The 17,021-nt window shown below is 45.6% G+C and overlaps 2 protein-coding genes across 4 annotated transcripts; one reads left to right on the top strand and one right to left on the bottom strand.

Annotated features, from left to right (window-relative positions):
- Nucleotides 1–494: 494 nt before the first annotated feature.
- Nucleotides 495–7,453, bottom strand: aida (axin interactor, dorsalization associated). 2 transcript variants are annotated; one of them, XM_064340837.1, is made up of 11 exons: nucleotides 7,201–7,453; nucleotides 6,040–6,106; nucleotides 5,263–5,316; nucleotides 4,923–4,977; nucleotides 4,410–4,473; nucleotides 3,950–4,053; nucleotides 3,381–3,389; nucleotides 2,579–2,701; nucleotides 2,354–2,476; nucleotides 1,897–2,014; nucleotides 495–1,668 (listed from the first exon to the last, which is right to left on the bottom strand). In XM_064340837.1, exons 1-11 carry the CDS (start codon nucleotides 7,305–7,307, stop codon nucleotides 1,572–1,574), a joined length of 921 nt encoding a protein of 306 aa, XP_064196907.1. In that variant the 5' UTR covers nucleotides 7,308–7,453; the 3' UTR covers nucleotides 495–1,571. The 2 variants fall into 2 exon arrangements, with proteins under 2 accessions (XP_064196907.1, XP_064196908.1); XM_064340838.1 differs by lacking the exon at nucleotides 3,381–3,389.
- Nucleotides 7,454–8,545: 1,092 nt separating this feature from the next.
- Nucleotides 8,546–16,741, top strand: brox (BRO1 domain and CAAX motif containing). Of its 2 annotated transcripts, none has more exons than XM_064340836.1 (13): nucleotides 8,546–8,695; nucleotides 9,537–9,661; nucleotides 9,842–9,948; nucleotides 10,354–10,450; nucleotides 10,869–10,964; nucleotides 11,549–11,621; nucleotides 12,322–12,427; nucleotides 12,552–12,641; nucleotides 12,839–12,924; nucleotides 13,165–13,246; nucleotides 13,717–13,867; nucleotides 14,306–14,465; nucleotides 14,708–16,741. In XM_064340836.1, exons 2-13 carry the CDS (start codon nucleotides 9,561–9,563, stop codon nucleotides 14,792–14,794), a joined length of 1,236 nt encoding a protein of 411 aa, XP_064196906.1. In that variant the 5' UTR covers nucleotides 8,546–8,695; nucleotides 9,537–9,560; the 3' UTR covers nucleotides 14,795–16,741. The 2 variants fall into 2 exon arrangements, with proteins under 2 accessions (XP_064196906.1, XP_064196904.1); XM_064340834.1 differs by having other exon boundaries at nucleotides 8,564–8,721.
- The last annotated feature ends 280 nt before the right edge of the window (nucleotides 16,742–17,021 follow it).

Below are 17,021 nucleotides of genomic sequence, written 5' to 3'. Positions count from 1 at the left end.
ATTGCACCTTTCCTCCCTGTAAAGATTTTCTTGCCTCATATTTTTTTAAATTGTGAATGTACAGACCTTTGCATTTAGTAATATTAAATTTAATTTGCCTTTACCTGGATCACATTTACAGCTTCCTTGTGTTATTTAAGCCGCTTCATTTCTCTCCTCTGGGTCATCATAAAACACGGCCCAAATCTCTGTCCAAGTCCAGAATGTAGGCAAGAAATGGCGGAAATCCCAGATGGTTCCCCGGGAGAAGCTCTCAGCTGGAAACCACGGTTCGAAGGTATGTTTTGGAAAAACCGTTAACACAGCTTATGTTTATTCCACTGGGATATTACAGCTACCATATTTTAACTTCTGTAAAAGTTGTTTATTTGGTATATTTTGGCATCATTTGAATTTTTTTTCTTCCATTTGGAAAGGCATATCTAACCTGTCTTAATGACTATAGTACATGTGGGGTATGTGTGTGCTCATCAGAATTTTCAGGTCTGATCCAATTCAAGCAGCACTTTGTTTATTAGAAATGAAAGCCATGTAAATATGCAGTTCAAGGACAAAACACAATGCATTGTTTAATGAACACTGAAACTGCATCCACACAAACCGCACGCGTACACAGGCACGCGCACACACATCCATATGCACCATTTTAGTGTGTTCTGTAGTATGTCCAGCTATTGTCTGCATTCTCTGACATTAAAAAAATAAAACCATCTAAAATCAGATATTAAGAAACAAAATTAAGAGAGAGGCTAAGTAGAGAGGGTGTAACTGCCAATGTGACTTCAATTAAAAAAAAAAAAACAATTATCCACGCAAGGTACATGCAACATCCTTTGTTAAAAAAGCCCTTTTTCCTCAAGATGACATCATAGCTCATCAGAGTGGAGGAGGCGTGTCTGTGCTTTTGATGGACAGGTGGGCCCACGTATCTAAAACTGAAAAACCTGTCACCTCAGCTTTAACACGCTAAGGAGCATACAAACAGAATTAAATCATATCAAACAACGTGTTTCCAGTTTGCTGGATGGAGCACAGAAAAAAAATAACACATCCTCCATTTCCTCTTCCCAGCTCAGGAGACAGGAAGTGACATCAGCATTCTTCTTTGATCACCAATTTGTGAGACACGAATACGCATCTCTCTTGCTTTCTCGCCCTCTGTAACAGTGCATGAATCATTTTCTCTGGATTTTCAGAGAAGGAATACTTCGTAGATCAAACAAATCCACAGTTTCTGGGAAATTAAAGTGGGGTGGGGTTCGGGGACAGGGGGGCTGGTGGAATGTACCTGTTCGCTTTTTCCATTTTAAAGAGACGTCACGCACAGAACGGGCACCTGGGGGGGTTCGGCTCACCTGGGGGGGTTCGGCTTCTGTTCTTCACCCCCCAGGTTTAAGGGTTCAGACCCAAACAGACATGCAGCCAATCAGCTGTGGTGGAGATCCAAGCTGCAGGGGGGCGACTGGTAGCTCTGATGTGCTCTGTCCCGTGTGGCTCTGATGGGGGGTCGGGAGGGGGGGTTGTGCTGGTGGGGGGGGGGGTGTGTTGAGGGTGTTTTTACGGTTTTACAGTTAATCTTTGTGCAAAGTCTGGTGCAGATGGAGATAAAGTGGCTTCTTGGTCAAGAGCTGGAGTTTCTTCCTCTTGAAATCAGTCGGTTTCTTGTACCTGGTGTGACAGTAGGGCAGTCAGGACCGTAATAACCACACAAACCATGCCAGCATTTTCCTAGATTTGCTTTTCGGCTAAAGGCATTATATTGCAGCTGGTCCTAACACCCGAGCAGGTTCAAGGGATAGAATGACAATACGAGGAACAACATGAAAATGCCCCTTTTCATGGAGAAAACATTTAATTTCCAAAAAAGAAAAGTAATTTGATATCTGGTGTACTTACAATTCAATTACAATGGGTCCAGGTTTAATCTCGTCCATCTCCATGAAAGCGAAGCACTTTGTGCTGGTGAACCTCTTCTTGGGTTTGTAGTGCTTGAACTCAAAGAAAATAGCTGCCCCTGGAACGAGGGATTGGGGACTTCAGTCACTGGGGTACAAAGACCCCTCACCAAAATGTCAATACAATCAATGCGGCCCATGATATTCATGGGACGGGGGACCCCTCTACTGACGGTTTGGACCTTAAAGAGACCCTCTAAAAACCCAAACATCTTCCCAGTTTCACTCTAAAGAAGCGGTGCTGGATTCAACTGCTGGTCCTGCTAAGGGTCATCTAGAAGATTGATGGTGTTAAGAATGGGGTCATATTTAGCCAATAGTAATCTGATTTTAAGGTGTTAATGATCGTCCCTTTAAGAAGGTTTATGCTGAACCCGAGCAGCACCAGGACGGCCTACCTTTAGAAAGCTTCTCCAGGTGCTTCTGGATCTCCACATCCATGCCGAAGTGAATGTAGGTGTCCTCTTTGCGAGTGGCCACGGGGGTGTCCTGCACCGGGTTCAGATCGATCCCATTCAGATCTGCAGGGACACAACACACACCCCCCCCCCCCCAACACGTCACACTGTATCTGTACGGGGGGAGGGGCACACTCCATAAAGGGGGGGGGGGCGTTTCCAAACCTTTCACGCTGACTGTGATGTAGGGGTCGATGCACTGTCCCGCGTCCTTCAGGCCTATCTTCTCGATCTTTATGGTGATCAGTGTCATTCCTGGCTCCGAGGGTAACCGTGGCAACAGTGTCCCTGACAGCAAGATGGGTCAGTCGATTAGAATGCCTGTCTGGGGGCGCGCGATGACATCACATCCTGCCCACAGCTCCTATTACGCGCCGAGTGCACATGCCCTCCGCAGATCAAGCACAGACCGCCAAGCGCAGAAACCATGGCAACGTTAAAAAGCGTCCAGATTTAACATTGAATAATTTAATTAAACTTTTCACTATTTCTTTAAAAACTTCAGTGAGCTTAAGGTGAAACGGTCATACGTTGTGACAAAACAATAGCATTTTTAATTCCACTGACTAATATATCATCTGTTCAATATAGCTTTCAGCTTCAAAGCTAGATTGAACAGATCCCCTGTACTGCACTAAAGGTCATGATGCAGCATGATAGTAAAGCTTCTCAGGTCAAACGGTCAATTTGTCCTGTTTTTCTGCATTGTTCTCTCAACAGAAGCTCTTCCTCGTCCAAGCCAACTTCATTCATCACTTTACACAGCTGTGTATTCATTGTTTATGTCATCAGAAGAAAGAGGCAAATATATAACTACTTACTGGTCAGTTCTGCACATATCAGGTTCTTTTTTAATCACTACTCCCGACTGTAACTTGAGTGACAGTGAGCTTGTTGAGAACATCAGGGCTGGTACATGCATCTCAGGTTAACGTGGGAGACAGGGAGGTGCCCGGTGTGACCGTACCTTGCAAAGCTGACGATGGGGGGTGGGGTGGGGGGGGGCAGGCAGCGAGGGGGGAGCGTGGAGGAAGCCATGCGCCATGGCGACGGAGAGAGACAAACAGAGAGGCGAGACATGCCGTGGGTAAAAACACACCATACTTTCAGAACGCGACACATTAATATTCATCACAACACGTTAATATTCATCACACGACACGTTAATGTTCATCACACGACACGTTAATGTTCATCACACACCGCGCTCTCAGAACACGTTATGGCGTTCTCACGCACCACATAACCAACAGCACAGTCACATGCAGACCCTCTGCGCAGACACGTGCAGACCCTCTGCACAGACGCGTGAAGACCCACTGCGCAGACGTGTGCAGACCCACTACACAGACGCGTGAAGACCCACTGCGCAGACACGTGCAGACCCTCTGCGCAGTCACGTGAAGACCCACTGCGCAGACGCATGCAGACCCTCTGCGCATGCGCACACCCTCTGCTCAGACGCATGCAGACCCTCTTCGCAGACACGTGCAGACACTCAGAGACCCGCATAGTCTGCCAGGTGCGTGCAGTTACCTGGAACTCTGGAGGAAAAGGATTCGGGGGACCCCGCGCCAACCACTGAGTCCTCCTCTGCCTCAACTTCCAGGTTCTCCTCTTCACCAGGGGCAAGGATCTTCCTGCAGAGAACCCGCAGAACCCGCAGAACCATCAGGACACAACAGTTTGAGTGTTCAGAAAATGAAAGTTCCGGAACATCAGCTTAGGTCAACCATCAGCCCAGCTGCTGGGGTAACAGTCACCCATGGCAACAGTGGTTCCACAAAAAACATAAACGGCAGGGGATCTACCAATCGTATACCAGCCTCGTCAACATCAGTTTTTTCTTAAATCAGTTTTTTATTTGCAGATTTAAGCTCCACTTAAATTCAATTTAATTCGTACCATGCTTTTCACAGAGACACTGTCACAAAGACGCTTTACAGAAAAACTGGGAAAATTGGGGAACGTTTATCAGCTGATATAAAAGATTTACCTTAAAGGCACTGGCTGAACATCGAAGGGAAATCCTTTGTTATACGTCAGGACGTTCTGAACGACTGTTAAAGGACAGAGGAGCAGAAATCATTAAAACGTGTAATCTCTGAAAGCCAGGGCATGGATTACTGATCCCGCAGGACGGCCATACAGGTGAACACACAGGTGAACTGCTCACAGGTAGAGAACGAGCCAGAGCTCACAGCCCTTTAGAGGTCACCAGGCTCCAGGTATCAGGGGCCCAATTGTTCCCTAACAAACACACACTACACGCACTCATAAAGCGTACACATCTCACGCTGCTTTAACATTCTTTGAGAATGCTGGATATTTACTGACAACTGAACCCGTAAAGAACGAGGTATTTTAATCAGGGTTATATGAGACTTCATATGAAATGAGGGACAACAGGCGCTCAAGATTCTGTTGCTTTTTCTTTAAAATTCAGTGCAGACTCTTGCCCTTGTTAAGCAGTCAGCCCACAAACTGCACTGTACACTGGAATACATACTCGGCTCCAGTTTCTTAAGGTCTTCCAGCCTGAAATCTTCCTGGGACTGAGTGCACTGCAGAAGAGCGGAGAAGAGAAAGAGTGAGTGAGTGACAGAGAGAGAGAGAGAGAGAGAGAGAGAGAATGAATGTGTCAGAGAGAGGGAGTGTGTGAGAGAGAGAGAGAGAATGAATGTGTCAGAGAGAGGGAGTGTGTGAGAGAGAGAGAGAGTAGTGTGTCAGAGAGAGGGAGTGTGTGAGAGAGAAAGAGAGAGAGTGACAGGATGAGTGTGTCTGAGAGAGGGAGTGTGAGAGAGAGAGAGAGTGACAGGATGAGTGCGATTTCTCTTGTGGTACACTACCTGCAGGGCCGCACTCCTCATTTCCAGGCATGTTGCCAACTTTCCCAAAGTCTTCTGCAGAGAGAACACACACACACACATACAGACACACACACACATACACACACACACAACCCATCACACACAGTCCAGAGCATTTCCAAAAGAGAACACACACACACATACACACAGTTCAGAGTGTTTCCATGTGAGAACACACACAGACCAGAGTTGAGACGAAGAGGAGAGTGCCCTCTACTGGCTCAACAGCACCTCTTCAAGCAGCAACTTCGGCCCTGATTTGCTAAGATCTTTAGCATGAGCAAAACCTTTTAGCACATGCAAAACCAATAACATGACCAATGATTGGTCATGGCATTTGCTTTGGACCAGTCGTTGGTTGTGTTATTAGCTTAGCGTACAGGATGGTATGGCTCCTGCCTGATCAAAGGTGCATTGAACATCCTCACAGTAAAGGACAGCGGCTAACCCTGACACCCTCTTCAGTTTGACACCACTGGCTGCCAGACTTTAACAGACAACCGCATTTCCCAGGGAACCCCGGCAGGATGCAGGCCTGCTCTTCCGTGCAATGCACTTCTGCCCCTGCTCGGAGCGACCAGTTTGCACCAGGAAACTACAAAGACCAGCAAACACTGTACCCCTCCAGGACTTCCGTTTTACACAATTAAGCCAGCCACTGAACGCAAGGAAAGACAGGCGATGATCATGTCAGGTATTTCGGTTCCCAGAAAGAAAGCCGGATGCTCGTCCGTTTGCACGCCGAAGCAGACGCACCTTCTGATCCTCTGTGAATTCCGATGAATTGGACGACTGGGCCTCCTTCTGCAACTGCCTTGCGAGTCTAAATGAAACATGGAAATAAAACAAACCAAACATTCAGAGAAGATTCTCCATTTGCAGAAGATCGTTTTCTGTTCGTATCTATAGCGATGTGACAACATCGGGCACAGCCCAAAGGCTGCGGGTTTGACTCCCAAACACGGCCCTATTGTAGCAGTTGTGTACCCTTGTGAAAATGCCTTGCTGTGTTTGTAGCAATGGACATCCATGTCTTTCCTGATCTTGATACATCTAGTTTTACATGCTCATCCCCATGTAATGGAAACTACAGCATCGGCCAGTCAGATGTAGGCTAATTACTGGGAAACTAGAACTTAATAACAGGGTGTTTTGTACTCTCTTCGCCTTGTCGCTTAGTCGCACCCATAACAACCCAATGCAGTCGCTCGTAAAATAAAGACCAGCGCTAAGCACATCGCCCATATTGACATTTAAGTGATTCAGTGCGCAAAATAAGGCGTAAACGCAAGGCGTTTAATATCCCGCGCCGTCACACTCACATACTGGGCGTAGTTAGTTAAAAAGGGTCCAGAAGACAGAATGACCCATCTAAAGCAAAGCTCCACCCGAAACACGACGAGGGTGTGGCCCAATTTTTTGTTGCTGACTTTGAATCTCCCTTGAGCTGTCAGTACATCTACTAACAGCGGCACATGCAAGTGAACTTGAATATCAAGAGATTTACACGCACCAACTTCGAACACCTCAAGGCAAGAAGAAGGTCCCCATTAGGCAACTGATCACCTATTCGGCTTTCAGAAAATATATTTAAGTTTAAACATGTTTGTAGTCAGATAGCTGGCTACCTACAGAGAATCCGTTATACAAGCTCCAGACGGCGACAGGCAGAATAACAAACTGAGACGAGTCAGTAAGCTATAATGAAAATATGACAAGCTAACATACCAGCGAGTAGTGTTCCACCACAGGAGTACGTTTAAAGCCTACCGACCCAGGATCACAGTAGCATGCTTTTGGGTTTAAATATGTATCTGGTCAGCTGGCTAGCTGCTTTGTCTGTCAGTTTACAATTTTATTTTATTTTATTTTAATCTCTGTAGCAAGACAAAATGGACTGCGATATTTGCAACTTACATTTGGTACTCATCAATTGCTTCCACTAACTGCCCCCACGAATCAAAGTCCGTGCCTTTTTTAAAACTCGCGTGCCATTTCTGGATGGTCTTGGTCAGATCTGACATTTTCAAAAAGGTAGTGTCGCAGGATCCGTTTCAGCTTAGCATTGCCGACTGTGTTCTATTTCCCTCTCTGCATTATCGCCTCCCAGGTAGCTAGCGGCTCCCCTTCTGAACCGGTGCTTCTCTCAACTGACCCAGCCCTTGTGTTCCCTCACCTAAACTTCTTCGTCGGAAAAAGGGAAGTTCCGCCCCCCAATATGCATGGAACATTCGCATTTAAAGGGACAGCGATTCAGCGCGTGGAGCAGATCCGTCAGGAGGATCACGCGCCGCAGTGTTGTTACATCCAGGTTCCGTAGCAGGCTGTTATATCCCCAGGTGCGGCAGAAGGGGACTGGTTCGGCCAGGTGTCGCTGTTGCAATCTTTAAAATGTATGTTTCCTTCATTAAATTAGCAGACGTTGTATCCGTATTGTATTTTAAATTTACCACAGGCGGTTCTTGTTTATGGTTTGTGTCTCTTTTCTCAGAAGCAATAGGCCTACAGAGAAACCATAATCTGATTATGACATCGTGATTACTAGGTACCTAAAACGCATATTTGTTCATGTAAAGACATTTATTAATCATCCAAAGCAAAACGAGGCTGCAACTAGAATAAACTAAATGTACGACGTGCACCGTGCATAAGCCATTATAAAGGGAATGTAATAGCCAATCCGCAATGTAGGCTACCGATTTTTAAATTAAAAATTACATTCGCCAACATTCAAAGTAATAATGGATAAGAAGCATTAAAAAAATATCGAACACAGCATTTAGGAAGAGCAGACGCTCGTATGGAGTTTCTAATCAATTGTTTGCTCAACTTACTAGCTTTCGCCAGAAATACTTAAAGTATTCTGCAATCACATCCCAGAAATGTCTGCATTAAAAAGCATATTTAAAAAGTCTGCCTGAACAGCGTCGGTGTGAAGCGATGAGCTTGTTTGGTTATTGATGACTTCAATCACTGTACTATTCCGCCCTTTTTACAATTCTCTCAAACATCAAGTTTGTGTGAGAACGTTTGGGACGCCGACTTCTCAACATTAGACGTCACCCCTTGTGTCATGGACGTGGGAGTACGGTAGGGCGTTTTTACTCCCAATGAGAAAGTGAGAACATTACATCATCGAATAATAAGCCAATCGGTACATGGAGGGTCCAACTCTTCGTGCTTTACTCTTCGTTCGCAACATGCGCTAATGCATGATTGGCCTGGATCGTCAGGTGTGGCACTTAAGCCAATCATAAGAGAGTTCGCCCATTGAACGAAGAAAACAACAACGTCTAATTACATAACGTGGCCTATCAAACGTCACAGCGATGCAGTTGCAACAATACAGGAAGATCCATTTTTGCTATTGTTTTTATTTCCTGAAGTGAACGGCTTTGAAGTGGAAGCAAAGGTTTGACAGTTCTTACATGCTTATAGGTAATATATTGCACTACAGACATGCTATAGTTTATTAAAACACCGTTGACCGTTACAACCTTCTTAAATGGTATTCATATCGGAGCTGACAGCGTAGGCTACCATGTCTGTCTCGCTAATATATAGCTGACTTGCTAAGCTAGCTAGCGTACATTGTTTGGCGTTAAAGTGGTGTATTCATGAACCCATGGTGATTTTATCACATAGATATTGTTCATTTTAGTTATTATCTGGTGTGTAGTTTCATATTGGGTGGGAATACTAGGATATTTGGATGTCCAAGTTGTTATGTAGCTGCTACCAGTTTGGCTGTCTGGGTTGGTAGCTCGTTTGTAATTCCTTGGTCGTGGTCAGGCTGTATTGTTGGCAGTGGTTGGAAGGCCGGCAGGATATTCTGCCAAAGCGAAAGAGTTATCTAATTATCCTCCGCATAATAACAGTCTGAAAAGATAAGACAACGTTACAAATAAGTTGACATCCCCATGTTATTTACCACTAGCTGACATTGACTGTTAAAATCGGATCTAATTAGCTGATGTGTTAGCTAATATGGCTGCTACGGTACCCACTTCATTATTGAAACATGAATGGATGTAGAGAGCGAAATTGTTAGATACAGGAGTCATACTCATGTTTCAAACGGGTCCTGGCAAATTCTTACTTATTAGGAGGCCTACCAATAAAATGTTTATGATTATAATGTTGTCGTGATAAACAACGCGGCGGTCTCGCGACCTGATCAATACCAGTAGCGCATTACGTTAAAAAAAAACTGTGGCGATAGGTAACCCCCTTTGGCTCGTGCGATCTCGCAGGCTGAACGCTCCTGAAGTCCCGCCATGACGCACTGGTTTCATCGGAATCCCCTGAAAGCCACCGCGCCTGTCTCCTTCAACTTCTATGGAGTGGCTTCGAGTCCGGCGGCAAATAAGATCTGCAAGTGAGTCCAATTCCCTTATCTTTCTGAATGTGTTCACTTACTTAAAGCCAACATATAGACGCCTATACCTAGTAATAATACAAATACTGGTAATTATGAAATTTTAATAACAACGAACCGTGCACAGCTCTTTTAGATGAAGACAATGAAGTGTTTATTGTTATTATTTTCCGAACGCAGTGACTTGAAGATGGCACGAGCACGACTTCTGGAGATGTTCACGGATCTGACCTGTACCCCCGAAATAATGAAAAACGCCACGGATGCCTACTTTTCCCTTCTGCAAGGTTAGGCCTGAGATTGTCAGAATTATTGCGTAAGTCACTGGTCACTAACATCCGTGTCCAAGAGTCAACAATTTAAGTTAATGTAAGGGCATCATCTCTGTGACGGGCCTTATACACACAGTAAGCATTTACCTACCGCAAAATCTTCTGCTGTATCGATCTGTTGCAAAGTGCCCGTGTGTCGTACTTGCTGGGCAATAGCAGTGAAACAGGAATTATTTGGCGGTTTTCTTGTTCGCTGATTTCAGAAGAGCGGGACCATGGTGCTGCTAATGGCGCAGTGTCGGTGTTATAGCCACTGTTGCTTGTTCGTTGCCCGTCTGTGTAGAGCGCTTCTGCACTATTTTTTTGCCTCTTTGCAAAGCAACTCCATCGTTTTGTCTTTACCCGCTTCCTTTAAAACAGGCTTCATCGTGTCCCTGGATGGAACCACTCAAGAGAACAAGATGCGCTTCTTTCAGAACTTCAAATGGACAGACACTTTGCAAGGAAACGCACCCAGGTAAGGATTCTGGAACAGGAGATGGAAATGCTCCTGTTTGCAGAGTTCAGGTGAAGACCCATACAGGTGTCTGTCTGAGTCTTTCCCATGTTCCTGTCCACATGTGGGCGGCTAACACTACGTTATACATTTTTAGACATTTTCTAGCGTGAGTACAGTAGAGTGTCTCTCCTCCTTGTTGTTTGTGTATGAATTCTTTGTTCATAAAGGCAGATTATGTAACAGTGCTGTTCATCAATTTGCCCCGACGCCCTCTTGTGGCAGCATGTTGTATTTGTTATTTTGGAAACCCGTTCAGTTGTGTGTTTATCATTGGTCTCATGTTGTTATTGAACTGAAGTTAAACCTCTCTTCTGTTACTGTCTGTTGACTGAATGTCGTTGAGAAGGCTGGTTTATATGTTTACCCCTCCCCACAGTGCTCAGCAGGACGCGGTGTTTGAGCTGGCCTCCATGGCCTTTAACGTGGCCTTGTGGTACACCAAGTTTGCCTCCAGACTAGCTGGGAAAGAAAAGTAAGTGGAACCCTTTTTAAGTGACCCTTTTCCCTCTGAAACTTTACAACATGAAATGCCTGCGCACATGTTTGCACATGCACTGATTTATGTGGAAGTGGTTTGTCGTTCTTCTGAGTGACACGCACATTACTGCCAGCATGTCTTCAGATTAATGCCAAAAAGCAGGTAGCTGTAGTGTGATATGTAATGGGATGTGATATGTAATGTAGTGTGATATGTCATGTGGTGCGATATGTAATGGGATGTGATATGTAATGTAGTGTGATATGTCATGTGGTGTGATATGTAATGGGATGTGATATGTCATGTGGTGTGATATGTAATGGGATGTGATATGTAATGTAGTGTGATATGTCATGTGGTGTGATATGTAATGGGATGTGATATGTAATGTAGTGTGATATGTCATGTGGTGTGATATGTAATGGGATGTGATATGTAATGGGAGTGTATGTATGTATGTGATGTCATGTGGGTGTATGTATAGTGGTATTCCGGGTGTGTATAATTGTGTATGTGTGCTGGTGTGTACATCTTCCGTTTCTCTGTTTCCTCCATGTTTTTTTGTACCCTATTTGCAGCGTAACAGAAGCCGAAGCAAAAGAGGTCCACAAAAGCCTGAAAACTGCAGCCGGGATTTTCAAACACCTCAAGGTAACAAATCGAGCTGCAGAAAGAGAGAGGTTCAGTTGAAACCACCGCACACAACCTCTCTATCCTTCTCACTCACATTGTTCACTCCCTCTCTTTCTCTCTCTCTCTCTCTCTCTGGTTCTCTTTCTCCTCTCTATCTCGCTCCTTCTTGGCAGTGTGTATTTTTCATGGTGGGGCGGGGTGGGGTAGGACCGTATGGAATGTACAGGTGTACAGAGCCTGGGTCACCTGTGATTTGAGACAATGGTGTCACATTTATCAATGAGTGATATTATTATGAATTACACTGGTGTTTCGGACGAGCTTGGGTGTCATTTTTCTGAGTGAATATTAGTCTGGGCTGAGTGTACTGGGCTTTAGCCTGGGCTGAGTGTTTCTGGGTTTAGACCTGGGCTGAGTGTTTCTGGGTTTGGGTGTGGGATGAGTGTTTCTGGGTTTAGGCCCGGGACGAGTGTTTCATTCTGGGTTTAGTCCTGGGCTGAGTGTTTCTGGGTTTAGTCCTGGGCTGAGTGGTTCTGGGTTTAGTCCTGAACTGAGTGTTTCTGGGTTTAGTCCTGAACTGAGTGGTTCTGGGTTTAGTCCTGGGCTGAGTGTTTCTGGGTTTAGTCCTGGGCTGAGTGGTTCTGGGTTTAGTCCTGGGCTGAGTGGTTCTGGGTTTAGTCCTGGGCTGAGTGGTTCTGGGTTTGTGTGACCCCCCCAGGAGGCCTACATTCCACGCCTCATCACTCCAGCGGAGAAGGGCAGAGATCTGGAGGCCCGAGTCATCGACACCTTCATCGTGCAGTGCCAGGCCGAGGCGCAGGAGGGTGGGCCAGCGATGCAGCTAGCGCCGATTATTATTATTATTATTAGTAGTAGTAGTAGTAGTAGCAGTAGTAGTAGTAGTAGTATTGTTGTTGTTATTATACTTATTATCTTGTGTCTTCCTAGTCACCATTGCCAGGGCTATTGAGCTGAAGCACAACGCCAGCCTGATCGCAGCCTTGTCTTTTGAGACTGCAAACTTCTATCAGAAGGCCGGTGAGTGGACCACACCCTGAACACCCAGCCAATCACAGCTCTTTAACGGTTGTGCTGCTCTGTGCTCATAGACCACGCCCATAACACCCAACCAATCACAGCTCTTTAACGGTTGTGCTGCTCTGTGCTCATAGACCACGCCCATAACACCCAACCAATCACAGCTCTCTAACAGTTGTGCTGCTCTGTGCTCACAGACCACACCCTGAACACCCTGGAGCCGGACTACAGCAGCAAGTGGAGGAAGTACCTGCAGCTGAAGCAGCACTTCTACATGGCCTACGTAAGACCCACCCTAAGGCCCGGCGCTAGCCCCCCGCACGCGTGTGGAGGTCCCTGTCCCACAGACCCCCGCCCGCGTGTGGAGTTCCCTGTCCCGCTGACCCCCGCACGCGTGTGGAGGTCCCTGACCTGCCGCACGCTGTTTCGCACACTGTGACTACGCGGTGAAGAGAAATAGGAGCTGGGGAGGGGCGTCGGTCGGTGTGAAATGAGTGCGTAACTGTGTGATGCCGTCTTGCAGGCGTACTGCTACCATGGACAGACTCTGCTGGCCAGCGATAAGTGTGGAGAAGCCATCCGCTCCCTACAGGAGGCCGAGAAATGTGAGTGTCTACCCCCCTGAATCTACCCCCCTGTATCTACCCGCCCATATGTACCCCCTGTGTCTTCCCTCCCCTCTGTATCTACCCCCCTGTATTTACCCCTCCATCTCACCCACGTATCAACCCCCCACCTCCTCTTCTGTAGATGTAGTTTGTTTTTCAGTTGCATTCAGTAAATGCATGTTAGACTGAGTTTGACACTCCATAGTTCAGAGACTGTCTCACACCTCTCTTTCTCTCATAAGTACTGATTACTCGCTCACTAAGATGTGTGTGTGTGTGCGCGTGTGTGTGTGTGTGTGCATGTGTGTGTGTGTGTGCGCGCGTGTGTGTGTGTGTGTGTGTGCGTTCGCGTGTGTGTGTGCGTGTGCGCGCGTGCGTGCGTGCATGCGCGTGCGCGCGAGTGTGTGTGTGTGTGTGTGTGTGTCCCTCGCAGGTTACTCACTCGCTGAGGCGTGTGTGTGTTGCAGGTTACTCGCGGGCAGAGGCTCTGTGTAAGGAGTACAGACAGACGAAGGGTCCTGGCAGCACAGCCAAGCCCTCAGAGCAGCTCTTCTTCCTCAAACTGGGCGCTCTGATCAAGAACACGCTGGAGAAGTGCCAGAGGGAGAACGGCTTCATGTGAGTGCCAGTCTGCCCCGCCCACTCTGCCCAGCCGCACCCACCCCCGCCCACTCTGTCCCACCCAGGTCCGCCCACTGTGCCCTGCCCCTTCCATTCTGCCCTGCCACACCCGCCCCGGCCCCGCCCAGGCTGTCCCGCCCACTCTGCCCCTCCCACTCTGCCCAGTCCGCCCACTTTGCCCCCGCCCACTCTATCTCAATCTGCCCCTCCCTCTGCTCCAGTGTGCCCTGCCCACTGTGCCCGGCCCCGCCCAGCCTGTCCCACCCACTCTGCCCCAGTGTGCCCTGCCCAATCTGTCCCACCCTGCCCTGTCCACTCTGCCCCACCCACTTTTCATTTTATATTGAATTGTTATTGTTCTGAATGGTACCTGTTGTTAGTGGGATATTAAACCGAGGAAGATCAGGCAGTCATGTCCGTTTACCCCCCACACAGATATTTCCACAAGGTCCCAGCTGAGGCTCCCCAACTTGAGCTGAAGGCCAGCTACGGGCTCGCTGAACCTGTCCCATTCGAGTTCCCCCCCCTGAGTGATCAGTGCTCCCCCCAGGTCTACGCCACCTTCGACCTCACCAAGGGGCCCAAGGACGAAAAGGTAGCCTTTCCCTATTTTAATAACATATGCCTCATTATTTATTCACAAGGATAATCATTATTCTAAAGGTTGGTTTGTTATTCTGAGTAAATTCATAGTTCATAAGTAAACTGAATATTATATGCCTGTGTAAGAAGTCTGTATGTGACTGACTGAAATTTAGCGAAAAGTGTCTGAGATGTTCACTAATATTAGGGTTGTTAGGTAATCCACTCAGGGGTGACTCTTTCTTCCCGTTTCAGGCCAAACCCAAACAGGAAGAGGAAGTGAAGCCGGTGAAGGAGCCGGACCTGAAGCCGCAGAAGGACACGGGCTGTGTCATTTCCTAAACCGGGCCTAAACCAGGCCTAAACCAGGCCCAACGAGGTTACCTGCATACCGCAAAAACGAATTTCACATTCATGTGGTTTAGACATTCATGTGGTTTAGATTTTTTTAAAATCTTGATATAAGCCTTCATTTTGTTTTTTGTACAATTGATTTGACAAAGAAAAAATCTAAAGTGTAGATTCATGAGATGTCAAAGATGATTGATGTCATTGTGGAACAGTTCTTAGAATCGACTAATATTTCTGGGTCTGTCGGTGAACAGCAGTCACACCCCAGATTCGGGACACGTCCACTGGGTCATGGGTCACAGAAGGGGCTAATCCTAACTGCACAGATAAATCAAGTCATTTGGCAATCAGTACAGGTTACAGCAAAAATCAGATGGTTTGACTAACTTGATCATCATTTTACTTTAAAAAAAAAAAAAGATGTAGAAGGATTTAGGTGTTTCTTTCTTTCTTCAGTTTAGATTATTATAATCTTGGCCCTTGGCTATATATTTTGCTTTACATAAGTACTTTAAGTTTTGAGTTTCTTCCTAATCTTGGTGTACTTTTCTGAGATTGTTTAGTTTATTTTTTCAACAATTAATTTAGGGGCTCCTGTATTTGAGCCATTTTTCACGGTAGAATTGTTTATTTATTATTCTTATGCAAACATTTTTGTTTTTAATTATGCAACCATTTATGACCAGCTGCAGTGCTCTGTGTTAGGGAGGGCTTTCTGAGAACAGCGCTGATTTTGAGTGATTGAAACCTGTTTTGATGGCAGCAGTCATTGTGAGTGAAGCTGAAATGCTGAAAGTCCAGACCCCCCCGCCCCCCCACCAGACCCCCTCAGCAGGCTGCATGATATTCATATCACTACTTTTCATGCTGTAGGTTTAAGGGGACTATGTGCTGTAAAAAAGAAACATTTTTTTTTTCCAACAAGTTTTCCGTTAAGTGGAAAGTTTATCCACAATCTTTAAAGAGTCGACTCCTGGACATCGTGTAAAGGTGAGAGAGCCTGCCGATTTGGAGGGCAGCAATTGGTTGCCGAGGCCAAACGTGTCACAGTGGAGGTGGTTCTGGCAGAACACTGTGGATGGAGTCACTTTTTATTAGCTGCTGGGAACTTGTGTGCTTTGTGATGTCATCTGTATGAAATTATACCAATTCTGAACATTATCCAGTCAAAGCACTCCAAAATAGTTATAATTATACTGTGATATTCCAGGATTATGCTCCTTGTGCTGAATATTGAATGTTTTCCCTTTGAACTGCTGACATCCTGTGGGTTTACGCATTATACAGCACCAACCCAAGGCCTGCCAGTCCCTACATTATGGAAACAGGCCAGTTTATCGCAATTAATATGTTGTCATAACCATAGGTTTTTAGTATCATGGTAATTCTGCGTACACACTGTTTATGTTTTGATATATGAAGTCATCGATGCCCTATGTTGATAAGTGTTAGAAGTTCAGCGTTGAGTCCATTTTTGGACAGAAATTGAAGTCAAATCAAAAGAATTCACATCTGGTGGAAAAAAAGCCTTACCCAACATCTTTACAGTGTTAAATAGCAGTACTTTTGTGTAACATGTTAAATAAAAATTATAATAGCCCCTCTAATTTGAAAAATATATATGTATAGAAATAATAATCGTATTAATCTACTCAAGAGTTTTATCTTGGGAGTCACAAATTTCCTTTTCTCAGAGTTTTAGTGCATTACCCAAAATCATGCCCTTGGCCAAGTTTAAACTGTCTGATGATTATTATAATGACCATAAGAATATGTAGGAAACACATTTTTAAAAACAAAGACCAACTGGGTTCACTGTCAGTCGGTATTTGACCAATCACTCCTTTTTTTTTGTAACCATTACTACCAACTGAATATGAACAGAGTATGCTGTATTACAATGCTGTATGTAATAAAAAAACAAGAAGTATCATAAAACTTGTTTGTGGATTTCCTTAAATTGCTTTTGGTAATACCGGTTTGTGAAAGGAAGACTTTGTCTTCCGATTGTCACTACAGCTCAATATGAAGGAGTTTTAGGAAGTGTTGTGTCCTGGTTCAACCTGTGACTGCCAGGAGGTCATCAGCAGACAAAATGTTTCCCTCGTGTGCATATTGTATTAAGCTTACCATATTCCATAATTACAATTAGACATTAACATTCGACTTTCAGATACGCAGTTTACAAAATAGTAAATCAGACCATGGTATTACATTA

Source organism: Anguilla rostrata, chromosome 6 (genome assembly GCF_018555375.3).
Source record: "Anguilla rostrata isolate EN2019 chromosome 6, ASM1855537v3, whole genome shotgun sequence".
NCBI lineage: Eukaryota > Metazoa > Chordata > Actinopteri > Anguilliformes > Anguillidae > Anguilla > Anguilla rostrata.
Note: the sequence above shows the minus strand (reverse complement) of the source record. Positions and strands in the feature narration are given on the sequence as shown.